The sequence below is a fragment of the Entelurus aequoreus genome, linkage group LG01 (genome assembly GCF_033978785.1).
Source record: "Entelurus aequoreus isolate RoL-2023_Sb linkage group LG01, RoL_Eaeq_v1.1, whole genome shotgun sequence".
Taxonomy (NCBI): Eukaryota; Metazoa; Chordata; class Actinopteri; order Syngnathiformes; family Syngnathidae; genus Entelurus; species Entelurus aequoreus.
In genome coordinates, this window is record NC_084731.1 from 29,827,438 (window position 1) to 29,848,145 (window position 20,708).

At 40.6% G+C, this 20,708-nt stretch overlaps 1 protein-coding gene across 1 annotated transcript in view; it reads right to left on the bottom strand.

The window, feature by feature from the left end:
• Positions 1–475: 475 nt before the first annotated feature.
• Positions 476–20,708, bottom strand: part of LOC133650169 (chemokine-like protein TAFA-4) — a 93,189-nt gene continuing 72,956 nt past the window's right edge. Inside the window, exons 5-6 of the mRNA XM_062047101.1 lie at positions 11,003–11,127; positions 476–1,269 (exon numbers count right to left, since the gene is read on the bottom strand). Of these exons, the coding sequence (XP_061903085.1) occupies positions 1,258–1,269; positions 11,003–11,127 (137 nt within the window). The 3' untranslated portion in view covers positions 476–1,257. The remainder of the gene's footprint in view (positions 1,270–11,002; positions 11,128–20,708) is intronic.

The window sequence follows — 20,708 nt, forward strand, 5'->3', positions numbered from 1 at the left end:
AATGACCCGACACATTCACATATCAGACAGGCACATTTTGGGAAGAACGCACAAGAAATAATGGATTTGGGAAATCCTGAAAACAAAAGTAACTCACTAGTATAAAAGTGTTGCCGAGTCAGGGTGGAGACAAACAAGGGATTATAAAAGCCGAGGCAGGATGGAGAGAATTAATAGAGGGATCTAAGATGGTTGTTTGAGGTTGCAGCAGCACTGACACATCCTGTGAGGGGGGGAAAGGGTCGAACCGCCATTATCTGTCGCAATTATTTCACCATATCTCACTGAAATATTGCTGCAGAAAGGCTTTCAGGGGGGAAATCACAAACACCTCCAACTCCTCGTAAAGGTACTTCCAAATGACCCTCATTCTGTAAAGTTGTTTTGCACATTACAAGCTTGAGGCGTCCAGAGAGGAAACAGCAGGTGTTACTAATAAAGACAACTGCACCTCATTTACAATATCAACCTTTTATGAGTCTCCTTTTCAACAGAGGGCATTCGAGATGTCACAGAACTACAAAAAAAAAAATGGGACGATCCCACTTTGCTAGTTTATATTGCAGCAATTTAACTGATGACACATTTTCAACCTGGCGAGACATCATTTACTCCTATATTTATCTACTCTTTAAATGTCAGGTTTTTACAAGAAGTTGCACTTTTAAATTCTCTATGACCTCCACAGAGTGATGCTGGGGAAAAACAAAACATTCCCGAAAGATTCCAACTTGTGCAAATATCATACATGAATTTTTAATATGTTGTTATGGTCCTAGAGTACACTGCAATTCCTAATTAGAACGGCAAATTGACTCGCACAAAACAGTCTTTGCGGCGGTGACTTGACCCACAAGAGCAGTTTGATGCTAATTTGCTATGAGCTGATATCTCTTTGTTCCAGTATAGAGGCTCTAAATGTTAACAAAAGGACAGAATGTGTGTCTACGTACATCTTGTGTTGCACGTCGCACTCATCCACCAATGTGTTGTTGAGAGATATACTTTGAAAATGCTTAAGAATTGACGTCCCGATCGATCCACACTTTGTCCAGGGCTTCAAAATAAGAGTCTATTCCATTTCACTTGTACCCTGGGTGTTCCGAAGTTGTAGTCTCCTCACCATAGCCACAAGCACGTCATCTACAGAGGATGCATTTTGTCTTGGTGTGTGATCATATTTTCCTCCATTGTACAGTAAATTTGTCATTCCACTTGGAAAATTCCATGGTTCCTCTTGGTCAAGTAGCGCTTTTGTTATCGTGTCACCTGAAACAAAAGAACAGATGATAGCAAATAATTTGACACAGGATTACTTGGATACAGTGTTGACAAATCCTCAGATAGGAAAAGTCACTAAATGACCATATCGCCTCATTTGCATAACCGACTGCAACAGACAGAGAGAGGGATAACATAGAAAGGGTATGATTAGAACTTTAAATGAACTTTCTTCTGTTGATTCTTAGTTTGTTATCTTTACATTTAAATCACTTTTGTTCTGTATATTATATGTAAAGCAATTTGAGTCTCTAGAGCAGGGGTGGGCAATTAATTTTTACCGGGGGCCGCATGAGCAACACGAGCACTGCTGCCTGGCCACATCGACAATATTTCAATTAAATTTTGCTTAATATTATTTTTTATATATACCGTAAGATAAATAATAATAATAATAATAATAATAACACTTTCATTTAACCTAACTTAACTTGATACCAAAAGCACTGCTTTGGAAATCATTTGTAACCCTTTCAGAGATCACATTCAGTTCCCCTTAAACATCCTCATGTTGCACAATGAAATGTAAGCATAGGATGAAGTGTGCATTCCTATAATTTTCTCTAGTAACAGCATTCCATGATTAATATCAATAAATTAACATTAATAATAAATGACAGTAAAATAAGCACACGTATGACTAAGGAGTCATAGTGTAACTTTGTGTGGTGTTTGAGTTGTCCGACTTTTTGTGTGGCCATAAACGCACCAGTGGTTTAGTGGTATGCGTGTTGGTGACAGATGACAAGTTGGTTTTGGCCTGGTTTGTACGGCAGAAAATTACTCGTTTTTCGAGATAGAAGTGTTTTACTCATGTTTTTGGTGTGGTTATGGCCGAATATAAACAGTTTTGCTCAATAAAGTGATCGATATAATTCCTGGCCTCGAAGCATCTCGATAGACGTTACAATAATTGAACGGTGTTCAATTGAACGGTGTTGACGAACACCGTTAGGACCGCTTGTTGTCACTGTCACTCAGAATTGCATTGCAAAATTACACAAAATAAATGTGTTTATTTTGTATAGAATTCAGATGGGATTTGATTTGGTGCGCGGCATATATTTGCTGTGCGCAGAGGAAGCCTGAGCAGTGCGCAATTGCGCAGGCGCGCACCTTAGAGAGAACGTTGCTTGGCAGTCCATGTCTTGTTGAAAACACGCCATTCGTCATCAACTTTTCTCTTTTTAGCGTCTCGTGTGTAAACCGTGCTTCAATTGTCGCTGTGCACCTTCACTCACAGGTTACACACGGACATACGCCCATAAATAACACTTTTCAAAATAAAAGCAGCACAGTTGTATTGCGCGCACGACATAGATGTTTTTTCAACTTTATTTTGTAATTTGTGATTGCAGCTGTTCACATTCACTCACAATCATGCACGCGCTACGTCCACACGGAAGTAATACAAATAACGCTTTTCAAAACAAAAGCAGCACCGTTGTATTGCACACTCGACATACTTTTTAAAATGTATTTTGTAATTTATGATTGGCCTCACGCGGGCCAGACAGGGACCCACAAAGGGCCGGATGTGGCCCGCGGGCCGCAGAATGCCCAGGTCTGCTCTAGAGAAAAGCGCTTGTGGAGGGGGGCGTGGCCTGCGGGCCTGCAGTGAGGCGGGGTGTGCCAGGACCGGCCTCGAAGTCAGCGACAGGTGCGTATATGGCCCCCTGGGCCTTGTTAGCTAATCACCTGTCGCTCTGTATAAGCAGCAACCGGGAGGAGAGACGTGGTTGGAGCTGGGGGAGAGTGAGAGCACGACGAACATTGACAAAAAGACGACTGCTGAAAAGCACTAACAGACTTATTTGGAAGAATAAAAACGGCCTTGTAACAATGAAACGGGCACGCCTGGAAATGCTTGGTGGTCAGGAGAACCCACTGGAAGGCAGCTTCCACAATTGCTTTTCTGCAGTCGTCTTTTTGTCAATGTTCGTCGTGCTCTCACACTCCCCCAGCTCCAACCACGTCTCTCCTCCCAGTTGCTGCTTATACAGAGCGACAGGGGATTAGATAACAAGGCCCAGGTGGGCCATCTACGCACCTGTCGCTGACTTCGAGGCCGGTCCTGGCACACCCCGCCTCGCTGCAGGCCCGCAGGCCACGCCCCCCTCCACAGCGCTATTTACATATAATTCCATAAAATTATCCTCGCTCATCTATGCAGACTGGACACTGGCCGAGAGTTAATGGGCGGCCGAGGCTGGAGTCGGCTCTCTTGGTTGCTTTGTTGGGTCTGCTCCTGTCTCTGGCCATGCTACCCCCACCCCAGCAGACGATGGCGTGGAACACCGCAGAGGCCACCACAGTGTGTGTGGGTGTGGAAATTATGTTTTTGTTTGGTTGCTTGTCTATGCATGGTGGAATCGTGTGCGCAATATATATTATTGGTTAATTATTTTTGTTGTTTTTTGTTTTTTTTTACTTTTGTAGCTGTATGTGGAAATGGTACTGCTGGAGTGGCAGCTGGTTGAATCAGCTGTGCTCTTTTAATGTATTTAATGTCCTTTGTGTTCTTTGATGTTTCCCTCTTACACACACATGTTTATGTGTGCTATGGCTATGAGTTTTTTCTTCTTCCTTGGCCTCAGTCTGGACCCTCTCTCCAGGGGCCCAGGCTTAATCTGAATATTTGTTCTTTTTACTCCCCCCCCAGCGTTTCCCTGTTTCTCCCCTTTTTTGTAAGGGGCGCCGGAATTTGGCAGACCCGTCAGCGACCCTGTTTTGTCTCCCTTTAAAGGCCTACTGAAACCCACTACTACCGACCACGCAGTCTGATAGTTTATATATCAATGATGAAATCTTAACATTGTAACACATGCCAATACGGCCGGGTTAACTTATAAAGTGCAATTTTAAATTCCCCGCGGAACCTGCGGTTGAAAACGTCTATGTATGATGATGTATGCGCGTGACGTCAATCGCTGAAACGGAAGTATTCGGACACATTGTATCCAATACAAAAAGCTCTGTTTTCATCGCAAAATTCCACAGTATTCTGGACATCTGAGTTGGTGAATCTTTTGCAATTTGTTTAATGAACAATGAAGACTGCAAAGAAGAAAGCTGTAGGTGGAATCGGTGTATTAGCGGCTGGCTGCAGCAACACAACCAGGAGGACTTTGACTTGGATAGCAGACGCGCTATCCGACGCTAGTAGGCCTAAAGTACACTTCATTAGGCCTTTAATGTTTGTCTGCTCTTGAATGGGATTGTGCAAAACATCGTAATTTCCCCTCGGCGTTTAATAAAGTACATCTGATTCTGATTCTGATAAAAGTATCAAATTTGTTCAAATGACCAGATGGTTCATGAACGAACCGAATCTATTGTATTTATTTAGTAATTTGTATATATGGAGTTGTCTTTATTTTTAAGTTATCATGCCATGATTTTACCATTCCGGCCCACTTGGGAATAGATTTTCAGCCATGCAGCCCCTGAGCTAAAATGACTTTGACACCCCTGCGCTAAACCAATATTTCTGCAAAAATGATGATTGATTTGTATTCTATTATGTCATTATTTAGAAACAGTTATATAAAACAGAAGTGTTGTATACTTATCTGCAGAAATTGAGTGCTAATTGTCACTGTAGTCCACAGGTACAGTATATGTGTGGAACAGGCCTGTTATGATGTGCTATCCTGCAGATGCTACTTATTTACTAGTGTTTCCGTGGTCAGACACGATCTGTACGTCTTTGCACAGCTCACTGAAGCTGTGTGGAAGTAAAGAAGACTGGACAAATACATATAATCATGGTGAATGCAATGTTGATGTTGGGAGGGGAGGTCATGAGCGGACAGAGAAGTGCAGGACAATAACGAGGAAGAGAGAGCGAGCGACCAGGGTCATGCAAACGGTTGCCATGGTATCGATGTCTCATTGCGACAGTCGCCAGTGACATCTGCCTCAGAGTCTCACAAGTAACAGCTGACTGATCTCAAATCACCTTGCAAATGCAAATGAATGTCCACTGATGCAGTCAGCTCCTCTTCCCCTCTAAGTTGATCAGTTAGTGACACAGTAGGAATGACAAAACAGACAGAAATGCAGCAGAAAGTCAACAGAATCAGGATAATTGTCTGATCGGTCCCAGAGTTGTTGAATGGCCCGCGGTCATTAAACCCTCCACCTCTGGCTGGCTACGCCCAGCAGTGTCTCAGTTCCTCAGTATATCCTACTTGCCAACTAAATGATGATGCTTAATTGTAAAACCTCCACAGAAGGCCCAAGTCACATAATGCAGTCTAATGAATGTGACAGATGTTGTGCTGTAATTCCATTGCTTCAGCAATTACTCTTATGGTGCCTGTGTGGCTTCTCTCTGAACAACTTCTCCTTGCACCTGTGAAAGTGCACCTGCTCTCCCTATTCCACCGTGCACAGACGTGCCCACGCCTGAGTCACCACTGACGCAAATTATATTTTACACATTGACAACGGATTCGATAAATCTTTTTATTAAATGTACATAGCCTCAAAACAGATATCCTGTGTCCTCTCCACTTCCCATATTGACCAGTGATGATGCAGATAGAACTTCCTGAGACTCTTTTTCAGGATCTCTCATGACCAATGTTATTAGTTTCTAGTATTTAGTTCTATTTCCTGTCCACCGCTCTTAATATTTTTTCCATTTCTTGTTTGCCTCCTTTTGCCACTATTTCTCCTGTGCGGGCACTGGCTTCCTTGCCTGTCCCGGATTTGCAATCAGAACACCACTGTTCCTGGTTGCCAATCAGGATGCTTTATATGCTTGACTTTTGTGCTTTGTACCTCTATGCTGCAAAGCTCTTCCTCTGCTTCCTGTACACTTCCCTACTGCACTATTTTTGTTTTGTGATTCTCACTGCACTTTGCCTGCCATCTGTGCATCCTGGGTTCACGACCCTCATGCTCGTATTTTTAAAAATGCACATTGTCCAGAAGAAAAGGCAGGTTTTTGTCCTGGTAAAACTGAGCATAAAAAATACTATCCAATCAGAGTGGTAGTTTAAAAAACACTATCGTCAGCATTTGTGTGTGATGGAGCTTCTTGGTTTGTGTCATTAACTATGAATGTGCCAATCGATCAACCTCCAATCAGTATCACAAACACCAATCCCGTTTGACTGATACTATTTACTTTTGGTCACCTGGCTGAAAATCAACAAGCAGCTAGTTATATCTCTCCGTACAAAGTCTGGAGCCGCTCCTCTAATTAGTAATAATCACCTCCAAAGTTTGACTTTCTAGTTTCTTAAGCATCATAATCACGTATCATTATCACTGGAGGATGAGGCTAAACATGTTACACAGCGAGTGCAAGCCAGGAACAGGCATGCTAATAGCTAAACTAAGCGCTAAGCTTGCTTTTAAGAACACCAAGGATTAAGTGCTTAGTAAAGTTTAAGAAGTTTGTATGGAACCACGTTACAGCAGAAAGAAAACAGATATTGACAGGAAATTAACAAGTAGAATAATAAGAGTCTAGAGCAGGGGTGTCAAACTCTGGCCCGTGGGCCAAATTTGGCCCGCCGTGTAATTTCATTTGGCCCTTGAGTCAATATCAAATGAACATTAGAGCTGGCCCGCCGGTATTATACAGCGGCAGTGCCGCTGTAACACCGCATTCACCGCTAATACTCATACTTGCCAACCCTCACGATTTTTAGTGCCCCTCTGGAATGTCTCCCGGGGCAACCATTCTCCCGATTTCCACCCGGACAACATTATTGGGGGCGTGCCTTTAAAGGCACTGCCTTTAGCGTCCTCTACAACCTGTCGTCACATCTGCTTTTCCTCCATACAAACAGCGTGCCGGCCCCTGTCCAATGATATATGCGGCTTCTACACACACACTTGATCAACAGCCATACAGGTCACACTGAGGGTGGCCGCATACATAACTTTAACACTGTTACAAATATGTGCCACACTGTGGAACCACACCAAACAAGAATGACAAACACATTTCGGGAGAACATCCGCACCGTAACACAACATAAACACAACAGAACAAATACCCAGAACCCCTTGCAGCACTAACTCTTCTGGGACGCTATAATATACACGCCCCGCTACCACCAAACCCCGCCCACCGAAGCCCCGACATTAATGAACTAGCATCCCAGAAAAGATGGCAGGTATCTGGCTTGTGCACATCAGATTAGATCAGTGTGTTGCAAACTGAGCAGTAAAAAGGCCTGAATGGTTGATTTATTCATTGTTATTTTATTTTCTAATTTATTAGCCTGTGGAAAAAGTTAATGTTGATATTTACCTATAGTTGCACATTCCCACCACCACGGTGTTGAAGTAGAGCGCCCCCTCTAGGTAATGGGCTAGCAAAACCCACTTGTCCCAAGATAATAATAATAATAATAATAATGGATTAGATTTTATATTGCGCTTTTCTATTATTAGATACTCAAAGCGCTCACAGAGAAGTGGGAACCCATCATTCATTCACACCTGGTGGGGGTAAGCTACATTTGTAGCCACAGCTGCCCTGGGGTAGACTGACGGAAGCATGGCTGCCAGTTTGCGCCTACGGCCCCTCCGACCACCACCTATCATTCATTCATCATTCACTCACCAGTGTGAGCGAGTAACTCAACCCTCAGTTTGTCTGGTTTGTTGAGTTAGCACAGGATTAATATGTGGAAATGACAAATTAGGTATTTGATACCAAGAGGAGTTATTATTTATTTGGTATTTTGTTCAATCCCAGATAGGTTTTGCCGTACAGGTTAATGGCTTTGTAGTAATACTGAGACAAAGTCTAAGTTCATTGTGTTCCTTAATGGTGTTTTTGTAACTGCACCATTTTTTCCCTCAAAATTTTCGACTAACTTGAAGTGTTTTGTCACGAGGAGTATTTGTGATATGTACATTTTCAGAATGTGCTTGTTCAATTTTGGGCTAAAGTACAAACCCTGTTTCCATATGAGTTGGGAAATTGTGTTAGATGTAAATATAAACGGAATACAATGATTTGCAAATCATTTTCAACCCATATTCAATTGAATGCACTACAAAGACAAGATATTTGATGTTCAAACTCATAAACTATATGTTTTTTTGCAAATAATAATTAACTTAGAATTTCATGGCTGCAACACGTGCCAAAGTAGTTGGGAAAAGGCATGTTCACCACTGTGTTACATGGCCTTTCCTTTTAACAACACTCAGTAAACATTTAGGAACTGAGGAGACACATTTTTTAAGCTTCTCAGGTGGAATTCTTTCCCATTCTTGCTTGATGTACAGCTTAAGTTGTTCAACAGTCCGGGGGTCTCCGTTGTGGTATTTTAGGCTTCATAATGCGCCACACATTTTCAATGGGAGACAGGTCTGGACTACAGGCAGGCCAGTCTAGTACCCGCACTCTTTTACTACGAAGCCACGTTGATGTAACACATGGCTTGGTATTGTCTTGCTGAAATAAGCAGGGGCGTCCATGGTAACGTTGCTTGGATGGCAACATATGTTGCTCCAAAACCTGTATGTACCTTTCAGCATTACTGGCGCCTTCACAGATGTGTAAGTTACCCATGTCTTGGGCACTAATACACCCCCATACCATCACAGATGCTGACTTTTCAACTTTGCGCCTATAACAGCCCGGATGGTTCTTTTCCTCTTTGGTCCGGAGGACACAACGTCCACAGTTTCCAAAAACAATTTGAAATGTGAACTCGTCAGACCACAGAACATTTTTCCACTTTGTATCAGTCCATCTTAGATGAGCTCAGGCCCAGCGAAGCCGACGGCGTTTCTGGGTGTTGTTGATAAACGGTTTTCGCCTTCCATTGGAGAGTTTTAACTTGCACTTACAGATGTAGCGACCAACTGTAGTTACTGACAGTGGGTTTCTGAAGTGTTCCTGAGCCCATGTGGTGATATCCTTTACACACTGATGTCGCTTGTTGATGCAGTACAGCCTGAGGGATCGAAGGTCACGGGCTTAGCTGCTTACGTGCAGTGATTTCTCCAGATTCTCTGAACCCTTTGATGATATTACGGATGTAGATGGTGAAATCCCTAAATTCATTGCAATAGCTGGTTGAGAAAGGTTTTTCTTAAACTGTTCAACAATTTGCTCACGCATTTGTTGACAAAGTGGTGACCCTCGCCCCATCCTTGTTTGTGAATGACTGAGCATTTCATGGAATCTACTTTTATACCCAATCATGGCACCCACCTGTTCCCAATTTGCCTGTTCACCTGTGGGATGTTCCAAATAAGTGTTTGATGAGCATTCCTCAACTTTATCAGTATTTATTGCCACCTTTCCCAACTTCTTTGTCACCTGTTGCTGGCATCAAATTCTAAAGTTAATGATTATTTGCAAAAAAAAAAAAGTTTATCAGTTTGAACATCAAATATGTTGTCTTTGTAGCATATTCAACTGAATATGGGTTGAAAATGATTTGCAAATCATTGTATTCCGTTTATATTTACATCTAACACAATTTCCCAACTTATATGGAAACAGGGTTTCTAAAACAAAGAAAACTATCTGAAATTGTAGATGTATTTTTAAATTATTATGCCATTACTTCTGCGATGAGGTGGCCACTTGTCCCAAGATAATAATAATAATAATAATAATAATAATAATGGATTAGATTTAATATCGCGCTTTTCTATTATTAGATACTCAAAGCGCTCACAGAGAAGTGGGAACCCATCATTCATTCACACCTGGTGGTGGTAAGCTACATTTGTAGCCACAGCTGCCCTGGGGTAGACTGACGGAAGCATGGCTGCCAGTTTGCGCTTACGGCCCCTCCGACCACCACCTATCATTCATTCATCATTCACTCACCAGTGTGAGCGGCACCGGGGGCAAGGGTGAAGTGTCCTGCCCAAGGACACAACGGCAGCGATTTGGATGTCAAGAGGCGGGGAGCGAACCTGCAACCCTCAGTTTTCTACCCACTACGCCATACCGCCACTGACTTTTGTGTAATGTGAAGGGCAGGTCATCTAGTTGTGAGGAGTCTTTGTTTACCAGACATTAATTCAGACGAGCTATTTTTTTCAAAGAAAAAATCAATTGGGCTCAAGATGAAGGACTATCTCAGTAGCGTCAAATGTTAATCAAGCTGAAAGTAATATATTTATATATTATGGGGGAGGACATCATGAGAATGTTAGATGGCTTTTTGATGGGATATAGATAAGGTTACGTTTTGGTCTTTAAACTTTAAGTACTTGAGCTTTATATATGTAAGTGGCACCATTCCAAAACGAGTTAAAAGAGCGGGGAAAATTGTGCGCAGTTGAACATGATCACTTCTGATTTGCTTATGTTTAGAATGATTTCATCTTCCCAGAGGAATGATGGAAATTGAATGAATATATTTCAGGGTCCCGCTGATATATGACGGACGTACATTAGGTAATTACTACTTGAGTCTCTCCACATTACACAAAATATGTCTTACTTTCCAGGCTATTCCGTACTTCTGTTATAATTATTGTCACTTTTGCCATGAGCAGCTATGACAGAAGCCCCTATGCCACTTTTGTGTTGACACTACTGAGCCCTGACTTCCATCACTATATCTTATTTGCCCATGTCTGTGGTAGCATCCCAAAATAAAGCCAAAGAAAAAGCAACGCACACTAGTGTATTTGAACAGAGTTTCACTGGCAGAAATCTAGTAGAAGAGGACAATAGTAATCACTGGAATAATACCATTTAAACACAGACGCTCACCTTTGTAGTTTTGACTTTATTGCCGGTGCTGCAGGACCAGCCGGTCAAGTCAGGCAAGACCTTACATTCTTCTCCGTCCATACATGGATGCATCTGGCACCACCATTTCTGGATTACAATGGAGGCTGACAAACAGGAAAAGGAAATTGAAAAGACAAGGCAGGAAATAAATGAATAAACAGCATGATGAAATACATAATATAAGAACAAGGTGCAAATTTAAAGGCAGTTTTTATAACATGCCATGAGAATACTAGCACAATAATGTTAATCACTAGCATGGCTTTACATTCTTTACATCCATTTATCATCTATGCTGAGGAATCGCTGGGGGAATGGAGCCTATCCCAGCTGACTTGTGACTCGGAGAAAGGTTAGGTACAGGCTGGACTGGTCATTAATTAGACCAGTATTTCCTAACCATAAAGCCATTGTTCATTGTTGGACCGTGAGCCACCAAAAAATATATGTTTCTCAGCTGCGGTCCAAATGTGCAGCAGCGGTACTCAGTTTAATGTATTTTTCCACCATTTGTGGCAGTAATGTGTCAGTCAGTTGACTGAGAAATGTAGGACAGGCTCCAATAATCAGAAGTCAATCAAACTTTATTGCAGACTCCAACGTCCAAGTAGACATACAATCACATACAGTACAAAAAACCAAACACAGTATAAAAGGCATTATCACATACTATTAAAAACAGTGCTTGTGCATATTCAGCAAAAGGCATCTAATAAATAAATAAAAGCAGCATATAAGCCTGTGTTGTCATTATGACCAGGTCTTCAAATAGTCAAAGATTCGATTCAGAGAAGTTGGATTCGACTATCAACTTCACAGTCATATTGTCTGGCATTAAATCTCCCTTACAAATAATCTATTTGTCTGCACACAGGAACATTGTATCAATAGTGTTGGGAGGATGTGTCTACATTGGGTACGTGATCGATGCTCGTTGGGACACGAAGTCCTCCGTGCCATCGCGTGTATTTTGTTGGCCAAAACACCCTGTCAGCCACTTTGGAAATTAGACATGATGCGGCCCACACACCACCTCACCTCGAAGGTGTAGTGCTCTTTTTGCAAAGGTAATGGTACTTCCACTAGTTCACATACAAAAACTTTCTTACAGCTTTTACTTTCTCTATTTAGTCAAGTTTGATGTCCTCTTGGTGCTGTGCCAAAGCGAGAACCCCAGAAACTGTATTAGCCTTTTTTTGAGGTGGAAAAAGTTGCAAATCAGACCTTTGTTTAGTTCAGTGTACTAAAATACTTTATTCCTTTTATAAATATATTTGATTAACTTGGAACATACACATACTGTATACATATCCATGTGACTTTACTTACATCTAGTGACCAGTCAGTATACATTTCGACATATCGTCATCATCTGTTTTCTCATTAAAAAAACGTCATAGGTTTGACTATGGGCAAAATCTAACGAATGATATTCGACTGCGAAAATCCTTAGTCAAAGACAACCCCAGTTGGGTTGCCGTAGTGCTTATAGTAGTAATCACAGCACAAACACAGCTTTTTTTGTTTACCATTGTTGTTGTTGGCAGCTGGTGCATGCGGTCTCTGCTTTTGAGGTCATCGATATCACATAGTAATGGTTTGCTTGTCCACACGTTAGAATATTTTTAAATATATACTATTTAGCTCTACATTTCATTTGACTTAAATCTACTATATAAATTCCTTAGACTAAAAGTAAGAACACACATATTGTAGCTCATTGTTTTCATTTAAGAGAGACTACTTTGATGTCTTGGGCCTGTGTTCTATCCTTCTCTTTCTACTTTAAGGGTGATTGCAAGCCGCTCTTTCAATTTTGTTTAGTCTTACATGTTCATGTTGTTGATTACTGCAATAACAAAGTTCACCTATGTCTGAAAATGATACAGTATTTAAGACGAAAAAGACCGAGCAACTCAGCCTCTCTAGCTGCGTCACCTAAGCCATAGAAAGTGCCCCAACCATTACTGAACTTTGAACACACTGGACTTGACTTCCCTTGTCCAATACAGAGGATATAGACTTCTCCACTGGGGCTCATTCTTGCTTTTGACTGACCGCCAGATGCAATTATGGAGTGAGACCAATGCTGTAACATTTACCTTTGGCCAGTTTTAAATAAATCTTGTTAAAATCTTCCAGTTGACCCGATCATCGACTGTTCAACAAAAGAATGCAGTAGATTTTATGGACAAGGTCGCATTTCCAACTCCGGAGCCCGTTCTCAAAAACTATTGCTTTAGGTCACAGAGGACGCCATTGCCTTGTGGATGAAAGCTGAAACAATACTTTACCGTTCTTACCTAAAAAGGTTCCTGTGTGGACAGGGTTTAAGTAAATCATAAAACAGTCCAGTTACTGTAGGAAGCAGTAACAATTGGGAATTTGTTTCCAATTTTGTTATGCAAATGAGACAGATAACCAGTGGAAAGGGGATACAAATAGCAAGAAAAGTCCTATTGAGGAATGGTTTGATAGGTGGTGGCCAACAAACATGTATCTCTTTTCATCTGTTGTTGATTACTGCCTAGTTTTATGTTCCCAATAGCCTCGAGTCATTTAGCTCTTCCAGGATGGGACATCCATTTGTGACATGGCCAGAGGGTTTTCTGTGTCACCCAGAACATTGTCAAGAATGTGAGGAGGAGACCAGGAGACAGGCCATTACTGTACACCAGGAGAGGGACATGTCAGGGCAATATCCCAGCAGTCGGAGGGATATCTACTCCTTTGTGCAAGGAGGAACAGAAGGACTGCCAGAGCTTCACAAACTGAAATTCAGCAAGCCAGTCGTGTGCATGTTTTTGCCCAAACTGTCAGAAACAGACTTTATGAGGGTGGATGTCAGCCCAAAGTCCACAATTGGGGTCCAAGCTACATTTTTTTTTGCTTAAATATTTGTTTGCGGTGCACAACTGTAAAATTGACAAAACAGATACTCCATTCAAGATGATCCCCTGCTGGCCTCCCAATGGACTGGACTTTCACATGAAGTCTGGACCCGGGGTGACCACATCTTATGCATCCGTCGGTGACGTCTCTGCAAGAGGATCCCCTGCTGGCCCCACTATGGACTGGACTCTCACAATGTTAACCGTATCCACACAGCATCCATTGCACCGGTCACCCAGGAGAGGATTCCCACATCTGCAGTTCCTTCCAAGGGTTCTAGTTTTTCCCATAGGGTTGAGTTTTTTTCTTGCCCTGATGTGAGATCTGAGCCAAAGATGTCGTTGTGGCTTGTGCAGCCCTTTGAGACATTTGTGATTTAGGGCTATATAAGTAAACTTTGATATACTGATATTCTTAAGAAGCAGTATCCTCTGCAGTGAACATTTAGATTTGTGTGTATTTATCTTTGTCGTTATTAAATTTATATACAACAGAAACGCTATGCTGTTTTTATAGACTTACTGCCAAAAAGTTTGTCCAAGTTCTTCTATAATATGACAGCGCTTTAGTGTTTTTAAGAATCTGCTGGAAAAATGTGAGTCTCCTCCAAGTTTTTTTAACTGAACTCTTGGGCCAGTTTGGTTTCATTCCCAAGCCAGATATGGCCACCTCTTAAATAGCCCTGATAGGGATAAGTAGTACGAAAATAGAAAAATATGCATTTAAAAAAAAAAAAACATGTTTGTGTGGACATAGCCACGATCATTGTCCTATCAAGAGATGCAAATAAGCATCTTTTTAACGGTTCAGTTCAGAGTTGTTATTTTTCAGATGTTACAGATAAGATAGACTTGATTTATCCCACAATGGGGACATTCTGTCGTTGTGGTGCAGATTTTACGTGCAAGGTGACAGGCAACAGACAGCGCTTTTGGGCCTGCTAATAACCAGACAATATGTCCAAAATGTGACAAGCAGTGTTTTTATCCATATGCATAATTAATGAAACCCGACAACTATGCATTGGTAATATTGTTTTGGATCACAACATAATAATTGAGAAATTATTGATAGTGAAATTAATATTGGCCCTATAGGCTACTGTTAAGGTTAAGTTAAGGTACCAATGATTGTCACACACACACTAAGTGTGGCAAAATTATTCTCTGCATTTGACCCATCACCCTTAATCACCCCCTGGGAGGTGAGCAGTGAGTTGTGTTTTCTTGAGAAAGTATATCATTTTCATATTCTTCATAAAATTGTTCCCCCGGAGTAACATAAACCATAAGCAGTAAATCCATGTTTGTGATTGGTCATCTGTTGCTAAGCCCGCCCCTTACGTGAACCCGTTCAAAATCCTGACATGACTAATCAGGTTACGATCCAATCCAGATTTTCACCAATGTTCAGCTAGGAGCAGAGTCATCACATAACCTCAACTTGTTGATTTACTGTCTTCTTGTTTTTTTTACCTGCAAGCCCAAGTTCACACAAAACTACTTCCGGGTAAACCTGGTGTATCAAAAGGATTCGCAAAAAAACATTATCTGGTTTGTCAATTTTGTAATTGTGTAAAAAATCCGAAATCGTAAAAGCTTTTAGTTTTCCGTTTTGTGTCTCGAAACAAATTTTGAAAAAACAAGTTATATGTTTTTTTTGTTTGTTTTGATTTTATTTCGAAAAATGAATTAACAAATGACATACAGATTCCCAGACTTGCTGAAGTGTGTTGTTTGAATACTTCATCAAGATGTGTGATGTGTGTTTTGAGCAGAGTGTTATGTCAAATCAGGGGGTGAACACAGAGGCAAATCAGGCTTATTATTAGTTAGCCCAAAAAATCCTTAGTGAGGAGCTCAGGGAATGATGAATCGCAAGAGTGAGAATAAACAAAACTGATTGTGGACGACTAATCAGATGATAAGACGGAGACTGGTGTCTTAAACTGACAACACGGCAAGTGGGGTTAACCAGCTGGAGTGGATGATTACAGTTACACAAATACTGTGATAAAGATGGGGAGCACATTACAAAAATAAAAGAAAAGCCAAGTCCCTAAAAAAAAGTCACAGCTATCACAAAGAGTAACTGTTATGATGCATGAGCTCAGCGGCAGTTAGCGGTTCTAAAAACCAATGGCTGTGTAATGCTTGTTAATGTCGCCATTATGGCGCCGATGATGGCGCTTTGAGTGTTATTTAGAGCTAATGGCCTGCGAGCGCCATTACTTCCGTGCAACTCATTCCATGCAAGAGTATAGTGGGTGGGCAGGGCCAAGCTGACACTCCGGCACCTGCCTGTCAAGTCTGAAAATAAGCAGGCGTCGGAGATCAGCCTGCGATGTCATGATTAGATCAGACACAGGTCTCATCAGATCGATATTAAAGAGATTACGGAGGTAGTGGGCAGCAGTTCATTGTGAGATCTTCACCTCAGGGAATCAGCAGTGAATGTTCCGATGGTGTCCGATTATTGCTGGGTTGAATATAAAAAAGCAACAACTACTTTTTTACATGTTTTTCCCCTGTCAGGGGTCGCCACAGCGAGTCAATCGCATGAATGGTTTTACACTAGAGGCCCTTCCTGACCCTATCCAACCCATGCCCTCTACCATGAAAGGCAGAAACATGTACTATACACCACCAGATGTAACTACTTTCACATTGACCCTCAAAAACATGATGCTCTCCCAACTGGAACGTTAATGCTGCTTTAACAAGGTAGATCTAAATTCATTTTAGACTGTGCTGCACTGATAACATTCTCATGTCTGCAAACTTTCTGTTATATTTATGTGAAAGCAAGCTGGACCTTCCTTTTTACTCAGGTGTCAATTTTTTCATATGAACCCTTCTACAAACCCCGTTTTCATATGAGTTGGGAAATTGTGTTAGATATAAATATAAACGGAATACAATGATTTGCAAATCATTTTCAACCCATATTCATTTGAATATGCTACAAAGACAACGTATTTGATGTTCAAACTGATAAACTTTTTTTTTTTTTTGCAAATAATCATTAACTTTAGAATTTGATGCCAGCAACACGTGACAAAGAAGTTGGGAAAGGTGGCAATAAATACTGATAAAGTTGAGGAATGCTCATCAAACACTTATTTGGAACATCCCACAGGTGTGCAGGCTAATTGGGAACAGGTGGGTGCCATGATTGGGTATAAAAACAGCTTCCCAAAAAATGCTCAGTCTTTCACAAGAAAGGATGGGGCGAGGTACACCCCTTTGTCCACAACTGCGTGAGCAAATAGTCAAACAGTTTAAGAACAACAAGAAATTTAGGGATTTCAACATCTACGGTCCATAATATCATCAAAAGGTTCAGAGAATCTGGAGAAATCAATCCACGTAAGCGGCATGGCCGGAAACCAACATTGAATGACCGTGACCTTCGATCCCTCAGACGGCACTGTATCAAAAACCGACATCAATCTCTAAAGGATATCACCACATGGGCTCAGGAACACTTCAGAAAACCACTGTCACTAAATACAGTTGGTCGCTACATCTGTAAGTGCAAGTTAAAGCTCCACTACGCAAAGCGAAAGCCATTTATCAACAACACCCAGAAACGCCGCCGGCTTCTCTGGGCCCGAGATCATCTAAGATGGACTCATGCAAAGTGGAAAAGTGTTCTGTGGTCTGACGAGTCCACATTTCAAATTGTTTTTGGAAATATTCGACATTGTGTCATTCGGACCAAAGGGGAAGCGAACCATCCAGACTGTTATCGACGCAAAGTTCAAAAGCCAGCATCTGTGATGGTATGGGGGTGCATTAGTGCCCAAGGCATGGGTGACTTACACATCTGTGAAGGCACCATTAATGCTGAAAGGTACATACAGGTTTTGGAACAACATATGCTGCCATCTAAGCGCCGTCTTTTTCATGGACGCCCCTGCTTATTTCAGCAAGACAATGCCAAGCTACGTTCAGCACGTGTTACAACAGCGTGGCTTCGTAAAAAAAAGAGTGCGGGTACTTTCCTGGCTCCCGCCTGCAGTCCAGACTTGTCTCCCATCGAAAATGTGTGGCACATTATGAAGCGTAAAATACGACAGCGGAAACCCCGGACTGTTGAACGACTGAAGCTCTACATAAAACAAGAATGGGAAAGAATTCCACTTTCAAAGCTTCAACAATTAGTTTCCTCAGTTCCCAATCGTTTATTGAGTGTTGTTAAAAGAAAAGGTGATGTAACACAGTGGTGAACATGCCCTTTCCCAACTACTTTGGCACGTGTTGCAGCCATGAAATTCTAAGTTAATTATTATTTGCAAAAAAAAATAAAGTTTATGAGTTTGAACATCAAATATCTTGTCTTTGTAGTGCATTCAATTGAATATAGGTTGAAAAGGATTTGCAAATCATTGTATTCAGTTTATATTTAGATCTAACACAATTTCCCAATTCATATGGAAACGGGGTTTGTAATCAAACAATCTGCTGTATTCATTTTACTGCCTTGCCTCAGTATTTGTCAGTATAATAGTTATAATTGGATATGTATAGTTTTTAACGTCCCTGTGAAATAATGTGTCATAATACAGTAAATATTAAAAAGGGCCCTATAATGCAAAATCAACTTTTTTTTACCTGATAGTACCAGCTTATGTGTATTTGGGATCTGCATAAGTCGCGAAAATTTGAAATCAAACCGTGGAGGCATTGCAGAGATATTAATAAAACAATCTTGCCTTTCTTCGTACTTCCTCCAAACGGTCTGTTTAGAATTTTGTTAAAATGTCAGCGGATTATCCATATATGGTAGAACATTTTTTGCACTTTTTTTTTTAATTTTGCCTATTGTTCTCAATCATTATGAAAGACATGACAACGGATGGATTTTTCTTGAATGCATTCTAAATATTAGATCAACGTAAATAAAAGTCCGCTTACAGCGAAACCAATGGGAGGTCCTCTATTTCGCCCATACAATCCAATATCAAAAACCGCCAACGATATTCCATTTACATTTTGTGACTTGAATATTAACCAAGTATTAGTGATATTGTTATTATCAGCGCTATCGCAGACAAACTAATTATAGCGGCGAAGTGATCACTACCGTGTGTCCCTATGTTTACATATTTGAGTGGTCTGCTGCTTTCTCGCTTCCTTGCACCCTGAAAGTTTATTGTAGATCATAAATCATGCATCTCACGTGGACAGAAGAAGTCTGAGGACGTCATTTGACAATTTGGTACACTTTGACAGCCATTTAGGGCCCTGAAATGGTGAGAAAGACACGAAAAGACGTTTAGTCCTCCCCCCACGCCACAAGCCCGTTTCTACACGAGGATTGTAAGTCATTCTTTATTTAAATAGGAATATATGAACATCCGAGCAGTCGGCATCCTAATGACAGCAGACCTTGCACATTAAATTATGTTGTATTATGTTTGATGGTTCTCATAAAGTCTGCAGTGAGTAGTAATCAGTGATGAAAAAAAAAAAAAAAGAAAACATTGTGATGCGTTTTTTAAATTAACGTGACGCGTATGCTTAAAATGATCAAAATATGTCAGTATTAAAAGCGGCGTGGCTCGGTTAGTAGAGCGGCCGTTCTAGCAAGTTGAGGGTTCCAGGTTTCAACTTCCGCCAATATGATTCACTTCACTGTATTATTATACATGAGCCCAGAACTACATTACATATATACTAACATCATGTACATAAAACTTCAATGGAGGTGTTTGTATGTTTTTTTAAGGGTTTTATAAGCGATTGTAAGCTAACTTTTGATTGTATTTATTCAATATTTAAAATGCATGAAAAAAATATTAACATCCATCGTAATATCTCTTTTTTTTTTTTTTTTTTTTCATTCATTCATTTATTTCAGGCAATGACATTTAAAAAAAAAAAAAAAAAAAGTACAAGGTAGACAATACATAATAATATAAATTAATATAATGCAAAAGGTAATGTACAGTATGTACCGTATTTTACGGACTATAAGTCGCAGTTTTTTTCATAGTTTGGCCGGTGGTGCGACTTATACTCAGGAGCGACTTATGTGTGAAATTATTAACACATTATCGTAAAATATCAAATAATACACGTATAAGATTTCATGGGATTTAGCGATTAGGAGTGACAGATTGTTTGGTAAACGTATAGCATGTTCTATATGTTATAGTTATTTGAATGACTCTTACCATAATATGTTATGTTAACATACCAGGCACGTTCTCAGTTGGTTATTTATGCGTCATATAACGTACACTTATTCAGCCTGTTGTTCATTATTCTTTATTTATTTTAAATTGCCTTTCAAATGTCTTTTCTTGGTGTTGGGTTTTATCAAATAAATTTCCCCAAAAAATGCGACTTATACTCCAGTGCGACTTATATATGTTTTTTTCCTTCTTTATTATGCATTTTCGGCCGGTGCGACTTATACTCCGGAGCGACTTATACTCCGAAAAATACGGTAAGCATGATGTAATCATAAGGATTGGGAACAATAGTATAAAAGTGCAGTTCCCCTTTAAAGTGGTCAAGTCTGTTAATAGTCAATAGTCTGTTGTCAAGGTGTTTTGGGCGGCATTTTGTCTTTCTCGAAGAAAAATGCCCAATGCTTTCGTTGTTTTAGGCTGTTGGAACCGTTCAAATCACGAAAAGGATTAAAGTTCATTCAGAGATCCTCGAGAGGTAATCAAAAGGGAGGAAGGGTGCAAGATTTTATGAAACGACGACGAGAAACACAAGTTTGCGGTGATCACTCACGTTTGCTTGATATATTTTTAACGTTCAGTATTTCCCATGTA